General features: G+C 43.1%; 1 protein-coding gene across 41 annotated transcripts in view; it reads right to left on the bottom strand.

The window, feature by feature from the left end:
* Nucleotides 1-8,450: 8,450 nt before the first annotated feature.
* Nucleotides 8,451-27,830, bottom strand: part of MAP2 (microtubule associated protein 2) — a 192,535-nt gene continuing 173,155 nt past the window's right edge. For 23 of the 41 annotated variants that reach the window (XM_048953526.1, XM_048953528.1, XM_048953523.1 and 20 more), the window contains 6 exons: nt 26,764-26,917; nt 24,485-24,828; nt 14,257-14,349; nt 12,767-12,848; nt 12,153-12,265; nt 8,451-11,481 (listed from right to left, as the gene is read on the bottom strand). In XM_048953526.1, coding sequence (XP_048809483.1) covers nt 11,266-11,481; nt 12,153-12,265; nt 12,767-12,848; nt 14,257-14,349; nt 24,485-24,828; nt 26,764-26,917 — 1,002 coding nt within the window. In that variant the 3' untranslated portion in view covers nt 8,451-11,265. The remainder of the gene's footprint in view (nt 11,482-12,152; nt 12,266-12,766; nt 12,849-14,256; nt 14,350-24,484; nt 24,829-26,763; nt 26,918-27,830) is intronic. The other 18 variants (XM_048953541.1, XM_048953542.1, XM_048953543.1 and 15 more) reach the window with 1 other exon arrangement.

The raw sequence follows: 27,830 nt of genomic DNA, 5'->3' as shown, positions 1-27,830 counted from the left end.
AGCCAGTGCTCCCTTGCTGTGAATTCAGCTGCTTCTGCTCTCTGCTCATGCAGAGCATAACCCCACATGCTCCACACTAGGCTAAAACCCTCCTCATGCACAAAAGTGGTATTCAGACAGCCGTTTGGAAGGTAATCCGTTGAATGGAGTGTAAACATGTTTACAGCAAAAAGGTTTTACAGAGGGGGTTTTAGTTTTCTTCCTTTTTTATTTTTTTAAAGCACTAACTTTTTCTGCTGATGCACAGGAATAAGGTCTTTCTTGCTCAGACAGTAAGGTTTTATTTTCTAATTTTCTGTCCCTCAAGTTATATCAGAAATAAGACAGATGTGATGTCTAAAATATGCCAACAGCTGAGAAAAGCTGGCTAAAAGATATCGCTTCTCAAGAAGTACTGAGCAAGTTCCCCATTCTCAATATATCCAGATGCATAAAAACTGATAATAAAAAGTTAATCTGAGCTTTTAATTACGAACAGAATGCCTCTTGACAGCCAAAAGTGAAACAACAATGCACTAACAATGATAAGTGTGTTTTTAAAAACTAGCTTTTTCCAGTCCTGTAACATATTACGAAATTATTGAATAAAGCATAAGGAATGAGAATCACTCTTTCAAAGAACAGTATGACAACAAGGGAAGTTTTAATGACGTTTGCAATTATGTAAGTATGGTATTACCTTATTTACGCCTTTCCTGCACGCCCAGAAGCTCATGCTGTCACACCAGCATCAGCAAGCTGAGCTCCAGACACAGCTGAGAGGGGACAGCAGAGCCAGAGCCAGGCACAGCTCAGCTCTGCACTGAAACCAGCCCAGCTCATGTTTGGCCGCTGCTCGGGAAACAAAAAGGGCCAAACTTGGCTAGCTGGGCAGATGCACATCTGTGTTACTTTGCATCTGTAGCTAACACAAATAAATGTATAAAGTATCAGTTACTACAACTTACGCAAGAACCAAAAAAGGTGTTCTCCAAGTATGCTGTTTGCAGCACAATAATCTTTAATGGCTTCCTACTACAAGGGATATATCAGAGAGCCAAGTGTCTGCCCTGGCGATAAAAACAAAAGGAAACTAAAAAGAAGATTAATCCAATAGATAATTCCCAAATGTAAGCTGGCACAGCTAGCTGAAACATCCACTGTGCTCCAGCTCAATGGAAACAACCTACTGTGGTGCCACCTGCAGTGCTAGCCAAACCTGCATTTTGAGTGCAGACCACTGCTCCCCAACAGACTGCCAGAAGACGCCTCAACACCTCCACCTGTACTGAGATTCGCAGTGACAGGACTTTCTGCACACTGACAAAAAATAGAGAATGAAGAAGATACCAACAGCTACAAAAACACACAGTTCCAAAAGTGCAGATTCTCCAATTTCACCAAGCTATGACCACCACTAAACCCAAGAGGTGGCAAATGTGATTAATATTTGTCAGTCTCACCTCTGCTTGGCAAGATCATGGAGCAGATCCTCCTGAAAGCTCTACTAGGGCAAATGGAAAATAAAAACGAGGTGATTGGTGGTAACCAACACGGCTTCACCAAGGGTAAGTCAGCCTGACAAACTTGGTGGCCTTTTATGATGGAGCTACAGCATCAGTGGATAAAGAAAGAGCAACTGACATCATCAACCTAGACTTGTGCAAAGCACTCAATATTGTCCTCCATGACATCCTGGTTGCCAAGTTGGAGAAAAATGGATTTGATGGATGGACCACTTGCTGGATAAGGAACTGGCTGGATGGTTACACTCAGAGAGTTACAGTCAACAGCTCAGTGTCCAAGTGGAGACCGGTGACAAATGGCCTTCCTCAGGGATCAGGGCTGGAATCTGTGCTATTTAACATCTTTGTAGGCAAAATGGGCAGCAAGAATGAGTGCACCCTCAGCATGCTTGCAGATGATAACAAGCTGTGTAGTGCAGCTGCTTCACTAGAGGGAAGGGATGCTATGGATGCTGTCCAGAGGGACCTGGACAGGCTTGAGAGGTGGGCCTTGCCAAACTCACGACGTTCAACAAGATGAAGTGCAAGGTCCTGCACCTGGGTCAGAGCAATCTCAAGCACAGAAATAGGTTGGGCAGAAAACAGCTTGAGAGCAGGATTTGGGAGTGTCAACTGATGAAGAGATGCAGCATGAGCTGGCCATGTGCGCTTGCAGCCCAGAAGGCCAACTGTATCCTAGGTCACATCAAGAGTACTGTGACCAGCAGGACAAGGGAGGTCAATCTGTCCTTCTGCTCTGCTCTTGTGAGACCCCATCTGGAGTACTGCGTCCACTTCTGCAGCCGCCAAAACAAGCAGCCAAAACATAGATTAGAGCTGTTAGAACAGGTCCAGACGAAGGCCTCAAAGATAATCAGAGGGCTGGAGCACCCCTCGTATGAGGACAGGCTGAGGGAGCAGGGGCTCTTCAGCCTGGAGAAGAGAATGCTCCAAGGAGAGATTATAGCAGCCTTCTAGTAACTGAAGGGGGCCTACAAGAAAGCTGGGGAGAAACTTTTTACAAGGCTGGTAGCGACAGGATGAGAGGAAATGGTTTCAAACCAGGAAAGAGGAGATTCAGACTAGATGTTAGGAAGAAATTCTTTACTGTGAGGGTGGCGAGCCACTGTTCAATGAGGTTGTGAATGCCTCCTACCCAAAAGCATTCAAGGCCAGGCTGGATGGGGCTGTTAAAAACCTGGTTTGGAGGGAGGTGTCCCTGCCTATAGCAGGGGGTTGCAACTAGATGATCTTAAAGATCCCTCGCAACCCAAACCATTCTATGATTCTATGCTTCTAAATTACTTTGAGAATAGCTAGAAGGCAATTATAACCTGACCTTGTTTTGAAGGCAACAACCCAACCCCACCGTGAATCACAGAATCCTAGAGTAGCTTAGGGGCCTTAGAGATCATCAAGTTCTAATCCCCTGCCATGGGCTGGTTCGCTCCCAGCAGCTCGGGCTGCCCAGAGCCCCATCCACCCTGGCCTTGAACTCCTCCAGGAATGGGGCACCCAGTCCATCTTCTCTGGGCAGCAGTGCCAGGGCCTCACTGCCCTCTGAGTAAATAATTCTTTCATAACATTTAACCTAACTTCTCCCTCTTTCTAAAGTTTAAAGCCATTTGCCCTTGTCCTATCACTGTCAGACCATGTAAACAGTCAGCTCCCCCTCCTGTTTGTAAGCTCTCTTCAAGTACTTGAAGGCCACAACAACCTCCCAGGAGCCTTCTCTTCTGCAAGCTGAACTAACTCAATGTCCTCAGCCTTTCTCCATAGGAGAGGAGCACCAGCCCTCTGGGAATCCTCACAGCCCTCCTCTGGACCCACTTCAACAGCTCCACATTCCTCTTGTGCAGGGGGCCCTAAAACCGGACTCAGTACCTCACATGGGGGTTCACGAGGTCAGGGTAGAGGGGGACAATCCCCTCCCTCATATTGCTGCCACCCACTCTGTTAATGCAGCCCAGTATACTGTTGGCTTTCCAGGCTGCAAGAGCACATTGCTGGCTCACAACCAGCTTTTTTGCACATCAGGACCCCCAAGTCCTTATTTATACTTAGTCCCCCAAGGACTGCTCTCAAGTTCTTCTCCTAGTCTGTATGTATACCCGGGATTGCTTTGACCAAAGCACAACACCTTGCACTTGGCCTTGCTGAATCTCATCAGGTTCTCGTGGGCTCAAGCCTCCCTGGATGGCATCCCTTCCTTCTATGGTGTCAGCTGCACCACTCAGCTTACTGTCATCATCAAACTTGCTAAGGGTACACTCAATCCCATCATTCACGTTATTGATAAAGATGTTAAAAACCATCGGTCCAAAGACCGATCCCCAGGGGAAACCAACCATCACAGGCCTCCACCTGGACACAGAGCCATTGCCAACAACTCTAGCTATAACCATCCAATCAATTATTTATCCATCTAATAGTCTAGCCTGTATCTCTCCAACTTGGAGATAAGGATGTGGTACAGGAGCATGTCAAATGCCCTGCACAAGTCCTTGGTAGGTAACATCAGTTGCCCTTCCTTTGTTCACCAAAGCTGTCACTACATTGTATAATCAAAGAATATTAGGCTGTTATAATCACAAAATAAACAAGAGAGTTAAACAAAGTAGACTATGATAACAAAGAGAATAAATGGAAGGCCTACCCTTATGCTGGGCTCACCACAAAACACCAGCAGAGACGATCTCCAGAAGAGATCCTTCCCCACTGGTAGCCAGCTCTTAAATAGGTCTAGGAGGGGTGAAGCCCGGCTGCACCCCTTTGGGCAGCACAGCTGAATTGCCTTAAGCTGTGCTCCTCTGACTGACTCATGGCTCGCCTCAGGTGATCAACCAGAGGTTCAGGCCGTGACTCAGCAGTTCCCATAGACTACATCATAGAAGGCCACCAGATTGGTCGGGCACAATCTGCCCTTGGTGAAGCTGTGCTGACCTTCTCAGATCATCTCCTCATTTAGCATGTGCCTTAGCATCTCTTCCAGGAGGACCTACTCCACGATCTTCCCAGGCACAAACGTGAGGCTCATCAGGGATTTTTCATATCCCTGAGGACATGTCCCATGAGGGACACACAAACCCAAGGTGCTGTTATCCATGCAAGTGAACCAGCTCGCTGCTAGGGAATTACGCATAAAAGAGCTGATGAAAAGTCACAGCCTAGAAAATTTTACTTATCTCTGTACAGAACTTTAGTTCGCAGCAGAAGCTCTCAGCTTCACAGTCAGCATTTGATTTTGTACTCGAGTACTAGGACTACAGTGGTGCCCTCCAAGCCAGCTCTCTGCTTTCCTTAGCTCGTATTTAATATTGTATAAGTGGCTTTTGTTGAAACAAACAAGATGTAGACAACAAAACCAATAAAAATCAAGAGAGAAGTTCAACATAGCATGCTAAGTTAGATAAACTAAGTCCTCAGAAAGACCTGTGTGTTAACTCATTACCAAATAGCACTTCTTACTTGTGCTGCTCTGTGGACTAGGCATGCAGGAAGTCAGGTAAGTGACAGGGAAGCTGCTAGGACACCTGCCTGCACTCCATGGCACAGCTGCCTGCACTCCATGGCACAGCTGCAGCAGCCAGAATCAATTTGACTAATTTCTTGAAGCAGAAGAAATGCAGGTTGCTGGTTTATGGATTGAACAAAATAAGCAAACGTTAGCTGCATCTCAGGGGTCATAACACACCGTACTGATGAGTACATCACCTTTGCAGAAAACAATTAATGCCTGCAGAAGTCCTTCCAACTCTGTCAATGCAATACACTCTCCATCTTTGCCGGTTCCCTCTGGTTTCACAGTTAACCCAGCTTCAGGACATGCAGAAAGTGTTCTTGCATCTGGCCCTGCATTTTTCCAAAAGCCTACCAAATGCAGCCTGCAGAACCCTTAGTGAGGCAGACAGCTCTTTCCTGCAGTTCAGGCTCATTATTTTTTTTGCTAGTCCAACCCACATCACTTAGTTTAACACTAAGCAATCAAATTGTTCCACTGCATCAGCCCCCAGAACAAGCAGCAGTCTCCTGAGCAGACATACTATGGCAATTGACCCTGCAGAGCTGCTTCCACTATCTCCCCACCCTTCCTGGGAAACAACATCACATCACCAGAGAACAGCTGCCTGGAAGAAAACAGGGCAGACAGGAACAAGCTGGAGTCAGACAGAAGCAAGAATAACGAAAAGCAAAAGACCTCAATTTGATTTTCCTAAAATCTAAAATTTTTGCTCAGGGAAGACCACTTCCATCACAGCTACCTCAAGCTTGCGTTTCACTTCTCAGATCAGTGCCAGCTAATATAAATGCACAAGACAGGAGAAAAAAGACACAGAAGAGATCAGAATCATGATCTCAAATGGAGATGAGAGTGTTAAAAGATGCCACAAATAGCTGCCTCCTCCTGCTACTACTCCTGAGCCTGGGGTCTCCTTCTGCCTGATCTCTAGAGCCCTGAGAGTCTCCATCTCAGACCAATGTACAGGGCTGCTGCCCTCTCATCTGAAGACTCAACCCAGCTCTGCCTGCATCCCAAAGATGCACACATACACACAAGACACAGGTACAGCCAGCCATAGAGACTGTTGCAGACAAAACTCTTCTTTCACGCACTCCCATGCCAAAATCCTCACCCAGACTTGAGGTCTCCTACTCACACCCCAGCTGCTGGCCCTGTGCTCACTCTCAAACTCTCACCTGCACTTAATGAGTGCACAGTTAGCACTTAATGATTGCACCACCCACCTGTGAATGCACACACAGAGTGAGGTTATGCAAAAGAGTCGTTAAGAACTCCTGATTTGTTTTTGAAAATAAATTAAAAAAAAAAACAAAACACAAATAAACAAGACATTAATACGAAAGAAGCCCAAACAAAAGCTCAAACAGACCAATCCATTGCCTTTTTCCTAGAAACAAACAGTGGGACTCTCTTGTTCCATTCCAGAAGACCCTCAGTGCACCAGCAAACGCTGCAGCAGGATTCCTGGGCTACCAGCATTCCATAACCGTAGCTCATACCGGTTTGATCGACAGCTCCTACTCAGCACAGTGTTCCAGCACAGCACTCATGGTAAATCGTAACACACCACCCGCAATGCAGTGTGGCACAAGGAGCGTCCCCGGAAAGGACCAAGTGGGTTCCTACCACCTCTCCTCAACTACCGCTTCAACTGTAAGTGCTTGAATGCTTTTGTTCTCCATCTTTCAATCCTTCCACTCGCTGCCTTACTCCCAGTAGTACTAATGGGGCCCTGTTTCCCTTAGGGCCCCGTGGGAGCGAAGTACCTCCAGCAGCTCCGCAAATGGGGGATGCTCCCCCGATCCCCTTCAAATTCCCCCGCCCGCAGCTCCCGTTACCTTTGGTACATCTGAAGCACCACGTTGCCGGGGGCCGGCCGCGCACACCCCTCACTCGCGGCCAGCCGAGCCCCTCATGGCGCAAACAGCCCGCCGCGCCGTCCAGCCACATCTTCTCCCCTCACAGCACCAACGGTCACCGCGCGGCCTCCGGAGGCGCGAGGCAGCCCGCAGGCGCGCGGCGGGCGCTGCTTTTCCGCTTGAGGGGGCGCGCGAAGAGAGGGCGGGAACGGCGTCCCGTCGGAGCAGCGGCTCGAGGCGGACCCGGTGCTTCGTCAGGAGGGCTGAACTGCTCCACGCACGGCGGGACCCGCTAGCTGAGAGCATGTATTCACACAACACTGGAAGATCTTGCTCTGCTATGAGTAAAACGTGATGTTTTGTCAATAACGGGACTCGGCGAGCTCTGACAGAACCGACTGCCCGCAATGGCAGCAGGTATGTGGTGCGAGGATATGGAATGGCTGAGTGCACCCAGCGCTGCATCCCAACAGTGCAAACCAACACGAGCCAGTAGATGACAAGCGATTTTATTTTGCAAAACAATCACTATACAGCAACAAATACAATTGCAAATCGGATTGAAAAACATGAACTACCTACCACCAGCCATTCAAGAAATGCCTCTTTTTATGGTAACAGGCTCTAGAATTATCAGAAAAAACACAGGTTTGTAACAGCAGACTGCATTCCTTGAAATCCCAGCATACAGCATGTTCATTCGTTGGCTTTTTCTCTTTGCTAAAGTTGAAGTGGCTTTTATATGCTTGATTTTTCCAAGTGTGAAACTCATTTACTTTCCTGCAGTGGGAATTGAGTTGCAGCGGGAATTGCTTTAGCGGTCTGACAAGCAATGAACTCTACACACCTAGGCTAGACTACCTGCTTCGGCTCTCATAGCGAACGTCATCAACTCTTCAAGGCGTTTGCCTTTGAAGGGACATGAGTACTTTGGGTATGGAACGGTGTTTGGTCCAGCGTGGCAAAAACTGCTGCTCACGTGTGGTAGCACACACAGGCTGCCTTCAGACTCCCTTGGGTCGTGTAGATAGGCAAGCATCTATTTGTAAGCAGCCACGATGAGGTTACTACTGTACCTTAGCATAGCACTGAATGGATGATACCATTTACTGCTGTACAGTGAAAATATACATGGCCCTAACGGGCACAGAATTATCCTCATCAGTATTAGTTTTTTCCCTTATTGGTGCTGGACAGAGGTTTGCTCACTTTGGATTTCTTTCTGCTTGTGGTTACACAGAAACAGGAGTCTGCGGATGGGGCAGAAGCCCCTTTCTTTTGTCTCTATAGCGTAACAGATTATTAATTAGGGGCTCTCCCCTAGCCATCCCATCTTTTGCTGTTCCATTTATCTGGATTATCTCTGCTCTGTTACAAAGTCAGGTCTCAGACACCCACGTACCTGCTGGCTGAACATGCCTGTGGAAAAGAAACAAAGGATGCAGTTTCCAGGAAGCTGGCTCTGTCTTGTTTAAGTGGGCATTACGTATTTACAAAACAGTTTCTTCTTTTAAAAACCAACCCTCTTCTCGATCAATTAAGATTAATATGAACTTTTTCAGTGAACATCTAGAGTCATGTAACAACTTTTTCTTTTTTTTTCTTTTTTTTTTTTTTAACAGCACAAACTCTTAATTTCTTTTACCTTCATCTAAATCCACAGCGTTCTAGGATTCTTTCTATGGAGGGATGATTACAATTACAAAGGTCTTTGCTTGAATCAAGACAAGAAAGCTCATTTTAATGCATGAAATAAATGTCTTGGTGCGTTACACCACTCTAACTTTGTACTCGTAAGTGGATTAACTAAACATCATTACCTAGAGAATGTCAATTTTAAAAGCAGAATTAAAAAAAAAACACCTCAAGTAACACTGTTCTCACTAGCTGGTGTTCAGCTTCAGAGAAGCTGAGGTTCGGTAGTACCATAGACTCTGCCACATTTGCAAAAGGCGTAAGAAAAACCACACTGCAAGGCTCATTTACATCAATTGTGTGATCAGAGCAATGTGATGTAGGTACTGTTTGAGTAGTTTTTGTTTTTTTTCTTTCTGTCGTTTGCTTTCCTGGAAAAAAAATGGGAAGAGGCTTTTAATGCATATCTCTTGACATTGTTTCCATGAGAATTCATACGATTACACAAGAGTATAACAAATACAAGGCAGAAATCAGAACCCATTTAGCATGGTTCCAAGCTCACTGTCCTTTGTATAAAACAACTGACTTACCAACAGTATTAGGAATTTTATAGTGTGATAAAGCTTCTTGCAGTGCTGAAATGTTGTGTGTTGGGCTAACGTTTCCAGTAAAATTTATAGAGTTTTCATAATTTTGATTTGTCTTTATACTATGTGACAGCTTAGCCAAAATCCTCATTTGGTCCACTGAAGATTTACTGCCAAGTAACCGTGCGTTTGCAACCTGAATCATGTGGAGTCCTGTGCAATTAATTATTAGAATCCTCCTTCACGGACATAAGAATGTTCTCTACAGTCTTTTTGGTTCAAAACCCAACACACACACGCACACATAGAAATGAAGGAGCCAAAAGAACAGATAAAAAGCTTCCAGCACACAATGTTAACCTAATACATGTATCAAGTATAGCTCAACTGACAGTGCAAAGTTTAGTTAAGAGATTTCAAAAGGAAAAAGATCAAACAATCTGCAAGAATGTAAACTGGTCATTTCATAATGTCTACTGTACATATAGCATCAGCAGATTATTATCTGCCGATGAGTAATACTCCCATATTACCTTCAGTGTTCTCTTAGTGTCCATAAGACAGTGTTGGAGCTCTTGCAGGTAACTCCATTAGATTGGATGATTCTATATCTCTGCCCTCTTTATGCACACTTTTTCTTATACTTTTTATTAGTCAGTATAATCCCACTTTGCTCAGATTTGAAGATGCCCTATTTATTAATCACTACAGCAACCCAGTGCAGGGAGCTCAATTTATTTACTCATGTACTATAATTTACAGGCATCTCTTGTAACGTTTATCACTGTTATCTGAGTGCCTGAGCATATACATAAGATATCACTGAAGGAGTGGAAACGACACCTTAATACTTTTTTTTGTTTCAACTTTAGCAAAAGAAAAACAAAATAAATAAATCTAACATTTGCTGTTACTACAGTTTTTTTTTTTTTAAAAAAAAAAAAAAAAGCCAAACTATTTTGGATTTTAAAAAAATCCAGAATCCAAACCCAGCCATCTTTGGAGACCGTTTTACAAACTTCTGGACCCCACAAAAATCATATCTTTGTGAAGAAAGGGAGGGAGGAGGGAAGGAATCCTTTTTCTAGCATCACAGAAGAGACTTGCATCTGGCACTAAAACAGGGTCACGGCTTTTAGTTGTTACAGAAAGCAACTTCATGCTAAAAGTTTTCATCTTTTTTTTTTTAAATGTATTTTTATGAATAGGGAAAAAAAACCCTGCTAACATCTACTTTTACATACCTAAAACTGCAACACCAAAGGGTGCAAGAGACACAGATACTGTGAATAAAGTAGAATATTCAAGTATATGAAGAGGGCGTCTCACAAATGGCCACAGAGAAATATATATCTATAATACTGTATCAAACAGACGGAAAGGATGTGAAACTGATGGTGACTACACAGATCTAGCCGCTTAACCAACTTCCTAATCAGACACAAGTCCATTGGGGTGGAAGTGCTCGCTTTCAAAGCTTTTTTATGTCACTTCCCCAAGCATGATTCAATGTTTTCCACTAATAGTTTTAGTTATTAGTTAAATAATTTATTGGCTTTATCAGCTATACACCGACATAATTATCCAGGTCCAAAAAAATGTTAATAACTTAATTCAACTTTTGTTCTACTCATTTATACAAAATATCACTTTTTTTTTTTTTTATTAATTAAACTTGAATTTCTCTATATGCCCCTTCCTTCTGGTAAGCAGACTCTTAATCTAACCTGTAATAACTTACAATGGGCAGTTTCTCATTTTTTTTCCCCATCTATCAACAGAACAGTGAAATGAGCAACTTGGGATATTAACAAGGCTCTTCAGAAAGAGGTGGATGGCCTTCAGGCACATGAAAGGTAAAAATGCATTTTATTGTAGTACGGTACTCCATGCAAGACAGAGCAGAGCAACAATAATTGTCCAATGTAACATACTGCAGTTGTATACCCATATAAAGCCAGTGTCTTCCTGTTGTAAATGGAGATCAGGCCAATTTCTGCATCTATTAATATTTATCTGTTTGTTTGTTTTTTAACTGTATGGTAACTACAAGTCTTGGGATGTGACTTAGTTTTAGACATGGTAAAAATGAATGTAACACCTGCTCTGAGCCCATTCCTGCCAAGAGCTCATGCCTAAATATTATTACTTCATACAACGCAAAATGAGCAGATTCATAAGCCCTGCTTGGCGAGGGCTGCCGTGACATCTTCAGCGAGGGTAGCAAGCTGCGGTGATTCAAGCAGGTTGATGCTTCCAGAGGATGAGACATTGCTGAGTCTGCGTGGAGAAGCCACGCTGGACCTGCCTGGTGACTGCGTGATGATCTCAGCGCCGTGATCGACACGGGCTTTAGCGTGCTCTCTGAAGTTGAGTTTCTGGCTGTCAATCTGTTGCAGGAAAGCAGAGTTTAACACACAAAATGTTTAACAAATTTTCTCATCATACATCTTGGCCTCTCCTTTTTTTTTTTTTTTTTTTTAACAGCTCTTACAAGGACTGAAGCTTCTTTAGTTCCTAGAAGGATTGAAACTGAAGATTTTCTCTTTTTTTTTTTACACATATATTACATCCTCTCTTAATATTTCTGTCTCTGATGGATGCCTGAACAAGCAGGAGCACAGTTCCTAGCTGTATGAAATTAGTAGGCATTTTATGTGATTTGTTTCTGAAATCTGTATTTTCAAATGCTTGTGGCAATGTCTTACGTTCAAGATGTTTTCCTCCTGTTTCACAAAGCAGTCCCAATCCTCTAGGATAGCCACACTAAAAGCTTACTGTATCATGCCTATGCCACGCAATGGTTCCAAACAAGGTTGTTTTTAGATGGAAAGCCAGGGCACAAACCACAGGAGGTTCACATTAATCTTAGTTGGGGATGTGAGCCTGATCGTTCCAAATTCCACAGGGAGCAAGTGGTACGTGAACGGGTTTGATGCAGAACGAAATGACATTTCCTACTCAACTCAGAGCCATCACTGAATTCACAGCTCTATACATTCACAGAAGAATTTGGGCTGAAGGCACACTGGTAGCATTTCCCTGAGGGCCGTCCCCTTACCTTGACGTTACCACCTCCAGGTACGTGGTGAGCATTTTCAAGTGAACCAACTTTAGCCTGAGCTTTCTCTTTGAAATCCAGTTTCACACTCTCAATTTTCACACGTCCACCTCCTACACAAGAAAAGGAAATAAAGAGCAGAATAGCTCAGGAGAAGGTCTGACACAATGCAGATGGGCACATTCAGATTACTTCCTTTTTAGTTGAGTTCTAATGATTTTAGAGATGCGCAGAATAACACGCTGCGTGTTCAGTAAAATACAAAACCTTTAACACACATATTCAAAGTGTAAGCATGTGCTACAGTCTGCTTGATTTAAGAAAACATTTAAATACTTTGCTGACTTCAGCATGCGCATTGGTGTTTTATCAAACTGACTTTTTGTACAAGCAGCATCCTTCCGTACAACCTTTTACCTCATCTCTAAACAAGGTGGCTCCACACATCTATGTCTGTACACATTTAAGGAACTAAGAATAGTGTTTCTATCACCCAAGTATATTTACTTTCTCTAGAACTATAGAAGAGGATTGTATCTTCCATGACTTCCCCTTCACACACAAGTCTTTCCTTTGTCCCACATCCCAGAAATTGTAGGAAGTTCTACCGATACCTGGCTTGTGGTGAATGTTCTTGAGCGAACCACACTTGGAAGTCACATGACTCAAGTCAATCTTCTTCGTTACAATCTGTACCTGTTAAAAGCACACACACAGAAATTACAAGAGTGAAAAGAATAAAATAAATAAAAAGACAAGCCTTGCAGAGGAAGAGCCCAAGCCTCCAGAAACCACTGGAAAAGGAGAGACGGTTAGTTGACCATGCCACAAATGAGGAAATGCTGGATTAATACAGCAAGCTTCCTTTCCACCTAGGGAAAATGATAGAGCTGGTTTAAGCTTTTTCTATTAGGAAAATGAAGAGGAGGATGAAGCAGATCAGTTTGTGGGTTCTTTCTGAAATGTTCCTGAGCCTCCCTAAAGGGTGGATGCTCCAAACCCCTGTTTGGTTCTGTTTTTGAACGTGCATCCTGGCAAGCAGGAATATTTCCATGACTGTATTTTTCTTGGCCATCTGTTTCACATTTTTTGCCATCTAAACATGATAGGCACTTTTAAGCTCAGTCCGCTACAGAGAGGCTGGTGAATCTACAAACGCAACTCCTGCAGCTGTGCCTCAGCTGGTGCACAGTCACCAGTGGCAGCAGCACTGCACTGCTCAGCCAGGCAGCAGCACAGGCACCCTCCATCCCTTCTGTGTTGCCATGGCTGCGCTGAGCCCAGCTCGGGAACAGCTACAGCCACAATCCTGCTTTGCCCCCAGCAGGAAGCCACAGCCCTTCCAGACCGGGCCAAGCAATGCACACAGAAGCTCCAAGCTGACTACAATGCCTCTGCTTTTGTTACATCGCCAGCAGTGACTTAAGCCAGCAATGGTGGCTGTAGTGAATCTGGTTACTTCCCACTGCAGAGGACCTGATGTGTGCATGCCGCAAATTCATCTGAGGACCAATCGTTTCCACCAGGTGCATCACATCCTTATGCTATTCCAGTATGCTGGACCCAACCGGTGTATGATCAAACCCTGAGCAACCTCAGCTGCTTGTACCAGAATAACGCTGTGGCATTAGCACACGTGCACCAGCTGATCACACCCTCTCTCTGAACTTTCTTTATCCTTATTTTCTTTGTATCTTTTTTCTCTCTGAAGAACATAGAGAAGTGAGAAGGTTAGCTGAGGATGCCCAGCTGTGAGCTGGAGTCTCTTTCTGGAAATGATTTTCTCGGGCCACTCCCAAGAAAAGCACTAAACCATTCTGGCTCACCCTTTACTGTTAGTATCCCTGGGTGTTTATAGAGATGACCTGTCTTTCTCATTTTCTTTTCCTGACCAAGTCCTGGAAATGTGTTGTGCTCCATGAAGAACAATCAGAAGACCACCACTGCATACACAAGGCTCACACAACTACTAGACCAAACTCACATGTGAGTTATTAGCAAGAAGGAAAAGAGTGCTCAGAAAAAGGGAGATAGAGGGAGTTGGCTGCACAAGGTGGGTCATCACAGTAGAGATGCCTGCTTACAGGGTGTCTGTGCTACTTACATTTCCTCCCCCTGCAGAATGTTTGATGTTATCTCTGGAACCACACCGGGACTGAATATCGCTAAAATCGATCTTCTTGTTTAAAATCCTAACCTAAAAGGAATCGAAGGTAACTTACTACATAAAATACAGACACTCCATCGGGGTGCAGGACAAGGGAGCCAGAGTAATTTTGTCTCCTGCTGTGATTCCTTCTGTACTGAAGTGTGTGTGAGAAAGTTAATCAGACCAATCTGTACACTTAGTATGTTACAACACAAATAAACACAGTACGTTGCTCTTTTTCTACCTCATGAACTGGTGGTGAAATGCAAAGAGAGATGCTTCAATACTGGGAAATATGAAAGGCAGCTTTTCTGTGAAAAGCTCAAAGAACTCCTTAGTTTCTCAGATGAGTGTTCTTGGAAAGCCTGTGCTAGACTCTTTAAAGCAATGGCCAGTGTTTCTGCTGAACTGGCCACAAGGAGAAGATGGAAACCCTCTGCTCAGTTCAGCACTCCAGCCTTTCATGCAGCAATCTGTGATCCAGCCAGCTCAGACAACAGTTGAAATCCTGAGGTATTTCACCGCTCCTGCAACATAGCCTTAACAGGGGCTACATTCATATAACAGACTGCTGATCGCAGGGCGTCCTTTTAAAGGTGACTGACAGCTCTTGACAAATAGATTAAACTGCAGTCAGAGCTCAGTGCCTCTCTATTTAGGCAATAAAAAGGTACAGTGCAGAGGTGGCCTGTTGCTTCATCTCACAACTCCAGAAACACCAAGCAGCTGCACACCAGCTGAAGTGCTCAGTGGGAGGAAGGAAGAACCCTGTGCAGTTTGTGCTTCCTGGTGTCAGTTCCCCAAACTGTCCCGGACTTTCTGTTAAATCTGAAACAAATTACTGATTTCCTCTGTGCCTCACCTCCCTGAACTAGGAAAAGCCAATCTGACCACCTTACCAGAATATCAGATTTTGCAGCTGTTGGCCCTTGCAGCAAGAATAATGCCACACACAGATACCAAGAAGAAATTTTTAGGGGGGCACTTCGTAGCTAATGCAAAGGATTTCTTCATGGCAAGCTGTTTTGTGGGTCCCCTTCATTACACATAAAGTAATTACTGTATCAATCAAACCACTGGAATGGTAAGTGCTTCCTTGCTTAATTTGATAAAGATCTGTGATGATGGCATGCTCAGCAATAAGGGTGATGGGAGCACTAGAAAACACAACTAGTGGGTCACCTTCATCCCCTTAGAAGGGCATCTTTGCTAGGCAAGCTGATAGTTCTGTCTTTCTCCTGTCTGCTTAATGCATGAAAGTAAACCAATGTACACTGAAAAATGAAAGGAAATGCCTTTGGAGTTTTAGGTTTGTACTTTATCTCAATATACTATATGTTTAAAAAAATGTACCCCAGTACTGTACAAGACAGGTGTCACATCAGTTACTGAAACACACATCAGATGTGCGGTCAGATCTGGTTCCCAGAGAGCTTCAGGCCAGATAGGACTGGACAAAACAGAAAGCCTCCCTAGCACTTTCTGAGCACATCTATCTCAGCGATGGGTCAGCAGCACCTCTCAGCAATGGCCACAGGGATGCACTTGCTCTGAAAAATGCTGACTTTGGTCATGGCAAGACCTCACTGCTGCAGACGGGGGGCCTGTAGCTTAAAAGGGAAGCCAAAGCAAGGCGGTAAATTGAGAGAGTGCCTTTGACAAAGTGCCTAAAGTTTGATTTGCACCCAAATATCTGACAGGTTATGAGTGTCATGAACCGAGCTAGCAGGTATGTAAAGGAACAATCAACACAACTATCCTCTCTATGGATGAAATGTGCCTCTGTGTAGCAGGATCAACAGGAACTCTATCTATCATTTATGTCCTGTGCTGATGGCTGAAGTGAGACGAGTGATGCAGACGTGCTGTGCAGCTCACCTGGCACAGGTGGAAAGTACACTGATCCAGGTTTTCCCTAATTACTCTTTCTCCCTTTCCCGGAATACATCAGTATCCCTGTCCATGTTTAAGCCCTCAATAACTAAGCATTCTATGAACTAACGAAGCCTTGTTTCCTGCGGATTAATGCCTTATACCATTTAATCCATTAATTTGTATTTTTAAGCAAGGCCTACTCCCTCCTGCCAGCAATACAGCAATACCCACCTAGCTTTCTCCCAGGTAGGTTAGTCTACGCAAATAGGAGCCAATGTCTCTGACTGCGGAGCAGGGACTGAGTTATCACTGCTGTTTCCCCAGTAACAGTGCTGAGCCTCTGTTCAGAATCTAATCAATAACTATCATCCCATCTTGGAGGGACAGCAGGTGTTTCTAACCTCTGCTCCCCTGTCAGCACTGGTTGAAATTGGCCAACAAGTTACAAATGAATTGAAGATAGCTAAGACTGCCAGCCAGACAGCATGACTCCATGATCTTTGTTTCCTTTGGGAAATCAGACTGTAAACATCAGACGGAAAGTAGCAGAGAGGGACAGGCACCATTTAGGCTAAAGAGAATCTCTGGCTTTCAAACAAAAAGGATAAACAAGCCGAATTATTTGAAGCTGGAATTCAGAAGGAAATGTGTAGCTATCAAAGCAGGGAGGCTCTGAAACTGCTTCTCAAGGGAACAGAGCTACAAAAAGAAAATGGTAAACTTTTATAATGGTGCTTGAAAGGAATTAAATGATGCATTTGCCTGTGATAGAGACAGCACAAATACCATGACTCACCAGGAAGGCCTCCATGTTCCCAAATGTGTATGGACATCTTGTGTGGGGGTGGAGGTGTGGTAGGAATGCATGTATATGAACTTTCATTCTATATTCTAATATGCGTGCACAGTAAATGAAAGATCAAGCCTGCTCATGCTCTCATTCAGGAAAGGGAACACTGTAGTAATCTGTGTTAGAAAATTGAGTGCTTTCTCTTCACACTCCCTAAACATCCCAATAGGGTAATCTCCTTACAGACTCGCTCATAACACTTGCACGGACATGCCATTCTGAGATGTGTAAATTCAGTTCTACCAAACCAATGCTGGGTTGCCAAGACATGCTGCAAAGGCTCTGGAAGGCAGTATTTTGGTTTGTCATTTCTCATATCCAGGTAAAGCAAAACCACAGTGGAAAACTTAAGCCTTACAGACAATGCTGAGTTATTCCACAAAACCACACTGCCCAACAATCAGTCTGGTTTCTGTCTGAAGTCCTGGCAGAGTGGCAGACCTTCCCCTGCTCTATCTTCTGATGACACTTCCACAGTGGTCCGGGAGCAAAGCCCAGGGCAGATAGCGCTGTCTAGCACACAGTGTAGCCTTACAGACACCAACTGCTTCTAGACAGTCCCCAGAAGGAATTGGCCACTGCGCTCCAGTGCCTTCTGTGCTGTTTGAATGTTGTCCAACAAAGTATCAGGAGATACGAGGCATTTATGGATAGCTGCGAGGAAAACAAGTGTTGAAGGTATTTTTCATGGAATTCATTTAGATAAGGCATATATTGACCTCTACTCATACGGGTGAACACTCCTAGTGGCCTGGCAGGTAATTTCAACAGGAAGCAGCTGTGGTCTGGTCTGCCCTACACCAGAAAGGATGTTTCTGGGTGAAACTGGGTGACATGAGAAGCAACAGGCTGGTAATACCTGGGCATCACCCAGTGATATATGTGGCTCCCTGTCGCTGTTCACAGAAAGTGAACTATGATTTCAAAGTACCTATGTATAAAAGTCTCCTCTCAGGGGCCTGGAACAGGCCCTCCTCTGGCAGTACTGTACCTCTGTATTCATGGCGAGCAGAAATTTGTAGAAGTACTGAATAGAAGGCAGAGAAATGCAAGAAAGAATTTAGTTTAGCTGTGCCCCGCTGCACCCGTGACTGAAAACAGCTTCTGAAAGGGAAAGAATTAAGGTTCATTGCTGCCTATCATCATTCAGTTCAGCTTCCACGGGAACAGGAAAAGCCCCTTCCTAACAAATCAGTGTCTGGGCAGATGATCCATCAACTGCTTTTCTCCTGTGGCTCACTACAATGGTGCACACCAAAATGAGGATACTCAAAGAACAAAAACTGAGAAGCTGATGAAATTACAGGCTCTGCATGTATTTTTTTCAAGAAGCTGATGATTAATTTTCTCCCTGCCATGAAATCATGGCCTTTGAGAAGTTCTACCACAAACACTTAGCCTAAAGCATTAAAAAAAAAATCTCTACCGTGGCTCCACTTGTCACTTGAACATGCTGTGAGGCTGTGATATTGGGAAAAGCTCCCAGACTCCTAACAACTTACCAAAGATGACAGGTTCCTCCTACTTACCACAGCATCACAGTAATTTGACACAGACACATCCCAGGAACTAGACGTTATTTCAGTGTTTGCCCTGCTGGTTAACAAAGGGACTGAATGAAACAAGAATTGGTTGGGCACAGAAGTGAGGTTAAGGTTAAAACCTGGTTAGAATCAAGAAGTAGTTCTCAGTGCTTCAAAGTCTATATGCTGCCAAGGACAGATTATACTACAGATTTCATGCTCCTGGCAGAGGCTACAGGTAGAGTAAAGGAAAGGGGAAGGGCATTTCTGTGACCAATTAAAGCCGCTGAAGAGGAGGACTGTGCCTCAAAGGTTCTACATCTACAAACAGAACCTGAGATCATATTTGCACTCCTAGCATTACCAGATACACACACCAAGGCAAAAGCCAGCCTACATGCTAGTGAGATTCAAAATAAAGAACTGTACTGCACACACAGCATGGACAAAATGATGTACCATCTTCATCTTATTCTTAGCAAAGGGGGACGAAGAAGATATGTTAATTCCTGACCTTTGAAAACATAGCCAGAGGCAGACATCAGCCATATAATATTTTGGTCTGAAGAGATAAACTATAAAACAATTAAAAATTTAAAATGCATACTTCCAATGAGAAATGTCAGTAAAATAGAAGAGATGCCAAGCAATCAAGCATGTCTTGTACTTGTGTACATTTGTGTACTTGCACAAAATACCAGTGGCTGATTGAGGTCTGTCTGTGAAGAACTTACAAGTTTCAATCTACCTATTTGCAGATCACAGCATATATCTAATTAATAATTAGATCTAGGAATGTCCCTAAATTGTAAAGGGCAGAAAAGCCATCATCAGCATGACACAAGGGCAAAAAATATTTTCTAAGTGCATCTTTCTCAACTACCAAAATTTAAATTGTGCCCATTGATTAATATCACATACATGTTGCTAATTGTCCCAAGCACACAGATTTGTGTTAGATGTTGTTTTCATAGTTATCACACAGAAAAAAACCAACATTTCTCTCTCATAAATTAACAACTGATACAGAAACTGGAATTTTCTCTTTAAATCTAACATCTAGCAAGGCAGGCCTCGGTCTGGTTGCATGACTGTGATGCAGGAACACTGAGATGTCTTGCATAACTGTGCTGGGAAACAAGGCAAATGGACAACTTTCCATGCTGAAGAGCTTACAGTTAAGGGACAAAAAGTCATCTTAACTGAGCATTCAAGAAAGAGCAAGATTCGAGACAGATAAAATGATAACAACTGTTCTGTAATCATACTCCTCACTAAATCTGGGCAAATGATGAACCAGATGGCAAAAGAAACTGATTCAGGTACGCCAAGTAAAAAAAATCCTGGGAGCAAAATTAATTCAGCTAAAACCCAGGATCCCATAGATTGCTGCTTCAGTACTGCCCTAACTGAAAAAAAAACAAAACAAGAAACAAAAAAGAAAAACCAACCCACAAACAAACCCACAGCAAAACAGATTTTTCTGAAACCATAGAGTTCAGTCCTTAATTTTTAGAAGGAACAGTTGCTAATAATTGAAGGGATGCTAATAACTTCAAAAATGAAGTAACAAGCCATCAAGCATCAAAGTTTGCAAATCAGTTCCACAGCCTTAAGGAATCATTTTTGAGTTGCAATGCCTGGGTTTTCTTTACTCCAGCATAATGGAGAAAATTACGTTGTTCAGTTCAAGTTGAAAAAAACACCCTGTGTTTATGTTTTCATGGAAGTCGATTTTCCCAAAGCTGACCAGATTTGTCCCCTAGCATCTCTTTTCCAAATCCAAAGTTTCCAGATAAAAAACAAGGTTTTTATCCTTTCCTTTTCTGTTCCTTCCCATCTAGCAAAATGAATTCTTTTTTCACTTTACCGTGCAAGAGAGAACACTATGGTATGACTAAACAGCTTGAATCCAGACTGTGTATTGCCTGAACATTTTTCCAATAAGAACCACCTTCTCCATTTTGTTGCCAAAATCTAGACAACTCAGAGCTCTGCTGAAAATGCTGGCCATGCTGAACTTGCCAATGGAATGACTCAGGCTGTTAGAGAAATCTGTGTCCTGGTACCTTCAATCTACTCCAGAAAATAGTACAAATACTCCCTTTAATCTCTCTAAAAACATTTAAGGAGCAATTCATTCTCCAACAGGGCTGAGGTATTTCATTTTAATATGTCATCCTACTCCCTACAAGGTGCCTGGCTGTTAGTGTAGTCAGTGATAATTTAGACCTTATTTATTGCATTCCAGTCTGTACAACTCCATGTGCTTTTATGGAGCTCTGCTGATTGACAACTCCTGAAAGTTCTCGTTCATAGTTGAAATTTTATATATACCTCTCAAAATTAAGTTAAAAGAAATCTAAGTTGGCTCTCTCCTTGGTTGCTAGCCTGTAATGCTTTATAAATATGCTGCCTGGTCCATAATGAAGAGTTAATTGCACTTTTGTATGCTGCTGTGTACAAACAGCACTCATAGATATAATTTCAAGATGACAGAAAGTCTGAACAGAAAAGCAAAACCAAAGTCTTGGCATGTGAAACACATTTCCAGCCCTTCCCCCAGTTCTCCCCATGCCTCCCTTGGGCTGTCTGAGAAATAACAGATGCAAATGGGTTGCTTTTGAAAGCACAGTGTTTCCTCCACAGCTGATGCAGTGCTAAAATCCATCTGAAGCCCAGCAGACATACCCATGAGCAAGTTGACTCCGAGCTTTGCCAAGAATGATAACATTTCACCATACTTTACTACAAAGAGAAAACCAGATAACCATCTCCTGGCTGCAACACCAAATGGAGAAGCCCTCATTTCTCCAGACTACAGAATAGCAATTAAACATATCTCAAGCCATCTATTCCTATTAGGAACAGAATGCAGAGCGCTGTTTGCTTGTTTCTCCCACTAGAAATGCGCTCTTTTTTTTTCTTTTTTTTCTCTTTTCTGTAAGGTGGAGTAATATCTCTCCTTTCCTTTCTTTCTGTGGTTGGCAAATCAAAGCTGAACTCAAGTCAAACTGCTAGCTGATGAGCTTTTGATGAAATTCCAGGCTGAAGCACTGCACTTCTTGATTTATACAGCATTCAAACCTCCCCTGCTGCTTCAGTTCTGCACCTCAGCCTCTGGTGGTTTCACAGTGCGGCTGCTTTCTCTAGGACAGCTGTGAGCTAAGAAAAGACCTTGTGCTAGGTTAAGATATGCCTCTGGTAAAAGCATAGTCTGTCTCCAAATGACACTGCTGGGCTGCATATCTGTATTTCTTTAGTGATTTGCATGTCATGTTTATGTGCTTAACTTGCTCAGATGTATGTCGGCTTTTTGTCTGCTAGTTTTTCCTGTGGTTACTGCTATCAGCACTTTCAGTTCAGGTTATAAAAACTGAGCAGCTTTCTGCTTGTTCCATGTATCATCACTAAAACCAGATAGTAGATAACAGCTCACTTTAGCCAGCGCACTATTTGCCACCAGACATTAAAAGAAGGGAGAAGACAGAAGGAAATTAAATTAGCTTTTATACGTTCCTCAAACAGACCCTATAAAATTCAATTGCACGTACTGGCAAAGAATTAATCCTGAAACCTCTTGTCTAGACTGAACGATGGCATAAGGGAGACATAAAGAAAAAAGTCATCGGCTCTCCCTTTGCCCAGTTCAGTGGCCTGAGACCAGAGGGAATTAGAAAATTCTTTCATTTCTGTGACAGTGTGTGTGCAGGCAGGAGATTTCACCTGTCATCCCCCAAAATGTGAAGTACCAAAACCTGGGACATTCTTCACTATCCAGAAAAGACTGTACAACTCCACAGAACTGCTAAGCTGTCCAGGCATGGTGTTTACAATTAAATACAGTTCAGTTGGTCCTTTAGTCTTATACTGCTCTTGTGGTCCACAGAGACTAAAAGGAAGGAGGTCAGGCTAACATGGTTGTGGTTTTGAGCCCCCATGTCCAGCAGCTGAACTTGCTGCAAAGCATACGAATCCAGAAGCACTATCTGAAGATGTCCTCCAGACCCCTCTGCAGCTTGACTATCTGCTATGCAGCATGTCAGATGGGCGTTGGACTGCCATGCAAAATAACTACACAGACACTTAGTGAAATCAAGGCAGGAGAACCAATGCAGAGGCATGATCTCTGGACTTTATCTAAGTAAGCTGCTACTGTCCAAATCCCAGAAGATGTTGAATATGTTGACTTACTGATGAAAACAGGATCCACGCTTAAAGGATACCTTACTGTTTAATATATGAGCCTGCTTTTTTCTCTGGAAGACCTGCAGTAAATGTAGTATAGCAGTATTCCTTTTTAATTCAGTTTCTTTATTTTTTTGGATGCAGCATTAGGCAACCTCACTGTTGTGTATGTTCCACAATGTATTCCAAAACTCAGAAATTTACAGAAGTATCTGATCTGGGAATACTGGGCAACCCAGCTTTCTAGAATGTCTTATCTTCTGGACAGCTGAATGGGGGAGCGTGTTTATCACACATGTCCTGTCCCTGCAGGTAGCTGAGAGGTGGACCTGCCCAGAAAGCACCCAGATTGCCAGTGCTGTAACTCAGAAGTCTCAGGGAAGTAAAAGAGAACAGGGGACAGAGGCTGTTTTTGTGGTGGGGTTGTGCCCTCAATTGATATAAAATGAACAAAAACTTTTTACAAAAAGTTTATCAACAAAATTGTTTACAGCCATAAGGGTGAGTTTTCTGCATTTTTTAGCCTAAGTTTTGATAGGTTATATTATTTTTCCTCCTTCTCATTCAGCCTCTTTGTTTCTAAATGAAATAGGATTTCTTTTAGGTTGTAAATGGGTTTATGGCCATTTTTACATTAATAAAACGGACTGCTTTGTCCTGTAAGCTAGAACAAATGTTCTTCCAAGCAGAAAGCCTGTTTTCTTGAACAGAATTTTGTGTTTTAATGCCACGCACGATACCAATTCTGCACTGCCCGAAAATGAGAGAAGGCTATTCTAGCTGTGCCCATCGCTGTTTGGCAGATACTCTTCGGGAGAAGGCATAAAAATCATAACATAGGAAAATTTACGGCATTCTCTGTCTCTCTTCAGTCTCCAAAAGCTCCTGCTTACCTGAAAAGTCTACGTCTTCACTGTCCTTTTCAACATTCAGTAAGTTCTGTCTCTAGTAACAAGGGATTTTGTTATCATACACGTTATCAGTCTTCAGCTGATAGCAATCTTTACGATCATGTGCTTCAGGGTGTAATAACTATGCAAGGTATGAAACATTCTCTCATTTTTCAACTTTTAATTGCATCAAAACGTCTCTGAATTCATATGCTTTCAGACAGCAAGAACAGAAAATGCTGATTTACCTTCTTATGCATTCATCTTTTCTTCATGTATATGCCTTCTCCAGCTTACGTGAGACCTGAGCCTACTTATTCCAACCCTGAAGTAGTTGGAATGAACAGTTAAATTGTGCCCTCCCATCATCTTTAATTTGGGGTGGATTTACCAGGTTGGAGGCTGCAATTCATTTACATCATTCAACACAATGCTTAAGTCATGCAAAATGACACAGGGAAAGGTCATGGTGCTGTGCAATCCTGCTAAAATCCATCTAGGTTGTATTTGAACTTGCCTGAATTAAAGCTAACTTCCTTAATTTTCTGGTGCTGTTGAAGACTAAGGAAGCAAAAACTGGTGAGGGTCACACTGAAATGTATCTGTGACACAGAGTGCAAGCTCTTGTTGGAAACTTCTCCCCTGATCTCAGTGAGGTACTGTTCCAGTTTTGTGGAGACGATTTTCTGAATACAGTCCTGACCACTGCAATTTAACATCACTTAAACAACCAACGTAGATGGCAGTGACAAGAGAAGTAGCATTTGAAAGGAAACTTAAAATGGCTCCTGCCCCATACCAACCCAAAAGGTGAGATTAAATCACATATAGATGAAAATACAGACTGAAATCCTTACCTGCCCCCCTTTAGGCTGGTATTTGATGTTATCTGTTGATCCAATTTTGGACCTGACATTCTTGAGGTCAGGTAGAGGCTGGTTAATAACTCGCAGCTGCTTTGGAGTTGCTGGAGACTTAGGAGGAGTGCGAATTATGGCAACTTTTTTCTCAGTAGGTACCAGTATGGCAGATTTGGGGGTTCCAGGAGTATGTGGGGTTCTGGAGTAGCTGGGTGTCCCTGGAGTGCCTGGTGTACGGGAAGAATAGCTTGGTGGTGTCCCTGGAGTAATGGCAGTGGAGCCAGGAGTAGTGGGAGTAGAAGTTCCACTTTTTCCTGTTCTGCTACGAATTGGTTCTGATCCTACATGCAAGAAAAAAACATAATTTCAACCTAGAAATACAAGCTCTTCTTCCTTCCGTGCTTCCCAAGACTACAACCCTGTCTGCCACACAAGACAGAGCTCTGAGATGGCTGTCAGCTGGAGCTGTAACAGCAGACTGCTGTCTGTCTCTGCATCTCCTTTGCTAATCAACCCTGCTGGAGTTACTTTGACACGTGTGGCTGGTCTGATAAATCACCCACACAATGACTGAGCTCTCCACGTTGCAATACAGATGTGCTGCCCACAGAGCCTATGCTTCCTGCAGAGCTCATTATAAAAGGCACAATATCAACACGCCAATTTCCCTCTTAGGAAAAGAACTGAAGCACCATCTGAATCCAACCTTCAGGGCTTGATCGGACAGTCTGACTCACCAGTAAGAATGCTGTCATCAGTTTCAATAGATTTGAGGTTAAACTAGGGTCGTGAAAAGTCTGTAATCTTGAAACTCTAGGCTCTGAATGCCTGGCTGCTTCTGCTCACATACGACTTGTGGTAGTCTAGCCTCTTCAACTCTATCCTAGGCAAGTACTCAGCTGATGAACAAGTAATAGCTCTGTTGTGTGGACAGGCAGATGTCCCTCATGTTCGACTGCTATTTTTCAGTAGTGAAGTGAAAAAGCAAATTGATTAAAAATCACGGTCTAGCAACATCTGCATGCAAGTTAATAAATTAATAAATACCATAACATTTTTTAGCAGCTTCATTCCCCTTTTAATGGCGTTACTTGTCCTTTCCATTGAGGGCAAGAATTAGTAGTGGGACTGCACTTTCTGCTGCCACCTTTACATGTAACTCTCAAGGGCAAATGAACAGAAGCTGAGACATCTTCACAAGCTGCTTAAAGCAAGGCTTTCCTAAGACTACCAAGGAAGAGAAAGATCAAACCAACCCCCAAAGCCCGGGAACCCCAGCACTGAATGGGTACATATGTGTTTCACCTTTAAAATGATCAGAAATTACCAATCAAGTAGGCCTCCCTAGAGAAGTGAGACTCATCAAAATTGCATTAGATTCATTAAACACTCTGTTTGTTTATTGTTGATGGAGCAAATCCAATGCACTGCTGCTCCTAGTGTCCAGGAAAAACTCTTTGCAGTGCGTGACTCATCTGATAGACCAAACATACTCCACTTTCACTTCCAGTTTCCCTGAATGGTTTCTTTCTTTTCCCAACCAATCCTAACTGGATAGTCTTAATGAGATGGAAAGGAAATTCTTCTTTTTTCCAGCTCTGCAGCTTTGGTATTTTGATTTTCGTTCTTCAGCACTCCAACCACATTGGCAAATACCAGATAACCTCTTGCTCCTAGTCAGCAAAATGAGCTGCTGTGCCAGGCAGAGGTCACTCTTCATACAGAGGGCCTCTGTTTTAGGGCATCACTCAAGAATTTCAAAGGACTTTTTTTTTTTTTTTTTTTTTAAATTGAATTTAATGATCCATTTCCTTAGGCTCTCTTATAAAGGGAAGCAATTGATTTCTAAAGCCAGATGAATGTCTACCAAAAAGCAGGAAATCACATACAGTTTCTGAGGCGTATACTAAAAGCAAATCTAGGGAAAAGTTTTGGGAATATTTGGTACTTATTTTTTTGCCTTGGAGTTTCTTTCAGACTGTGAATTGATAGAATGAGTCCTCACAAAAAGACCTTGCTATTTTACTATCCTAATTTCCCCCAGTGAGTCACTCTACTATCTAACTTCTCATCTCATTTGAGGGTGCTTTCGCCCCAGGACTAGAGTAGAACACAGGAAGATCACTGCTACGAAACAACAAATTAATTATCTTAACTATTAGATTCACTTTTCCAAGATTTCTTAGAATATTTTGTATTGCCCTCTGTAAGTGGCAGACACCCACGGCAGCAGGAAAGGGCTAATATGCAAAAAAAAAAAACAGCCAAAAACATACGGGTGGTCCGTCGTACTGAAGAAGAGAGGGATGTTGTGAGGGAGAGAGAGTTCTCCTCCCTGTCTCGATCTCCTGATACAGCTCTTCGAGGAGGAAGGATGGACGAAGGTCTTGGTAAAGAGGAACGCTTTTCAGGACTCTTGCTTACTCCATCCTAATAGCAGCAAAATAAGAAAGGAAGGTTTAGTTTTCAAAACATCACGCTCTGGATTGTAATCTCTCTCAACCTATACACAAAGGGGAAGGCTCATCCTATGGACACAGTTTAATGACACAGGAAGCTGTGAGGGCCTAGCCACTTCCCATGCTCTGATTAGCTCCTTGGTGCTTCTTTACTGCATGGAAACACTCATAGAAGGGGGCTGCCCCTGGTGCCCAGGGTGGACAGAACTTTGTTCTTGGGGAGAGAGCTCCCTCCAAGTTCCCCAAATGTGGTAGCTTGCCAATCTCACTGTAGCTACAGCTTCTTCAAGATAAACCCTCCCTCTGCAGCAGACAAAACCTTTCTCTTCCTATGGATTTGACTGAGCATGTATCACTGGCTGATTTTACTCCTACTGAAATTAAACCTGTATTTCTCAGTGACTGCAGAGGATGCTAGTGGAGTACTGGATTGTGAACTAATTCCTCTGAAGCCATCATAGATATCATTTTCAACAACACATAAGCTTCTGAGCTACTTAAGACAGACGCAGATACTCCTGGATCTAAACATGGACAGGTTCCTTGTCTGGTTGTTAATGAGGAATTGGCTTGGTTGGTGTATTGTTTTAGTACAAATCAGAAGTAGAAGAACACTTGTGCTGTTCAGGTGTCAAATTTTCATGGGAATTCACCTGCAATGTAACTGCAATACAGATGCACCGCACACCACATTATTAGGTGATGTATGATTTGATGATGATTAAATGTAACGATGGTCCCAAACAGTATGAGACACACTATGCATGGTGAAAACAGCTTTTACACAACATAACAGTCACCAACTCAGCATCAGATAGATTTGCAGTGCAAGTGAAAAGTAAACATGGGGAAGCTAGAATGAACTGCAACTTCTTCAGCATGGT

The sequence above is a fragment of the Lagopus muta genome, chromosome 8 (genome assembly GCF_023343835.1).
Source record: "Lagopus muta isolate bLagMut1 chromosome 8, bLagMut1 primary, whole genome shotgun sequence".
Lineage (NCBI taxonomy): Eukaryota > Metazoa > Chordata > Aves > Galliformes > Phasianidae > Lagopus > Lagopus muta.
Note: the sequence above shows the minus strand (reverse complement) of the source record. Positions and strands in the feature narration are given on the sequence as shown.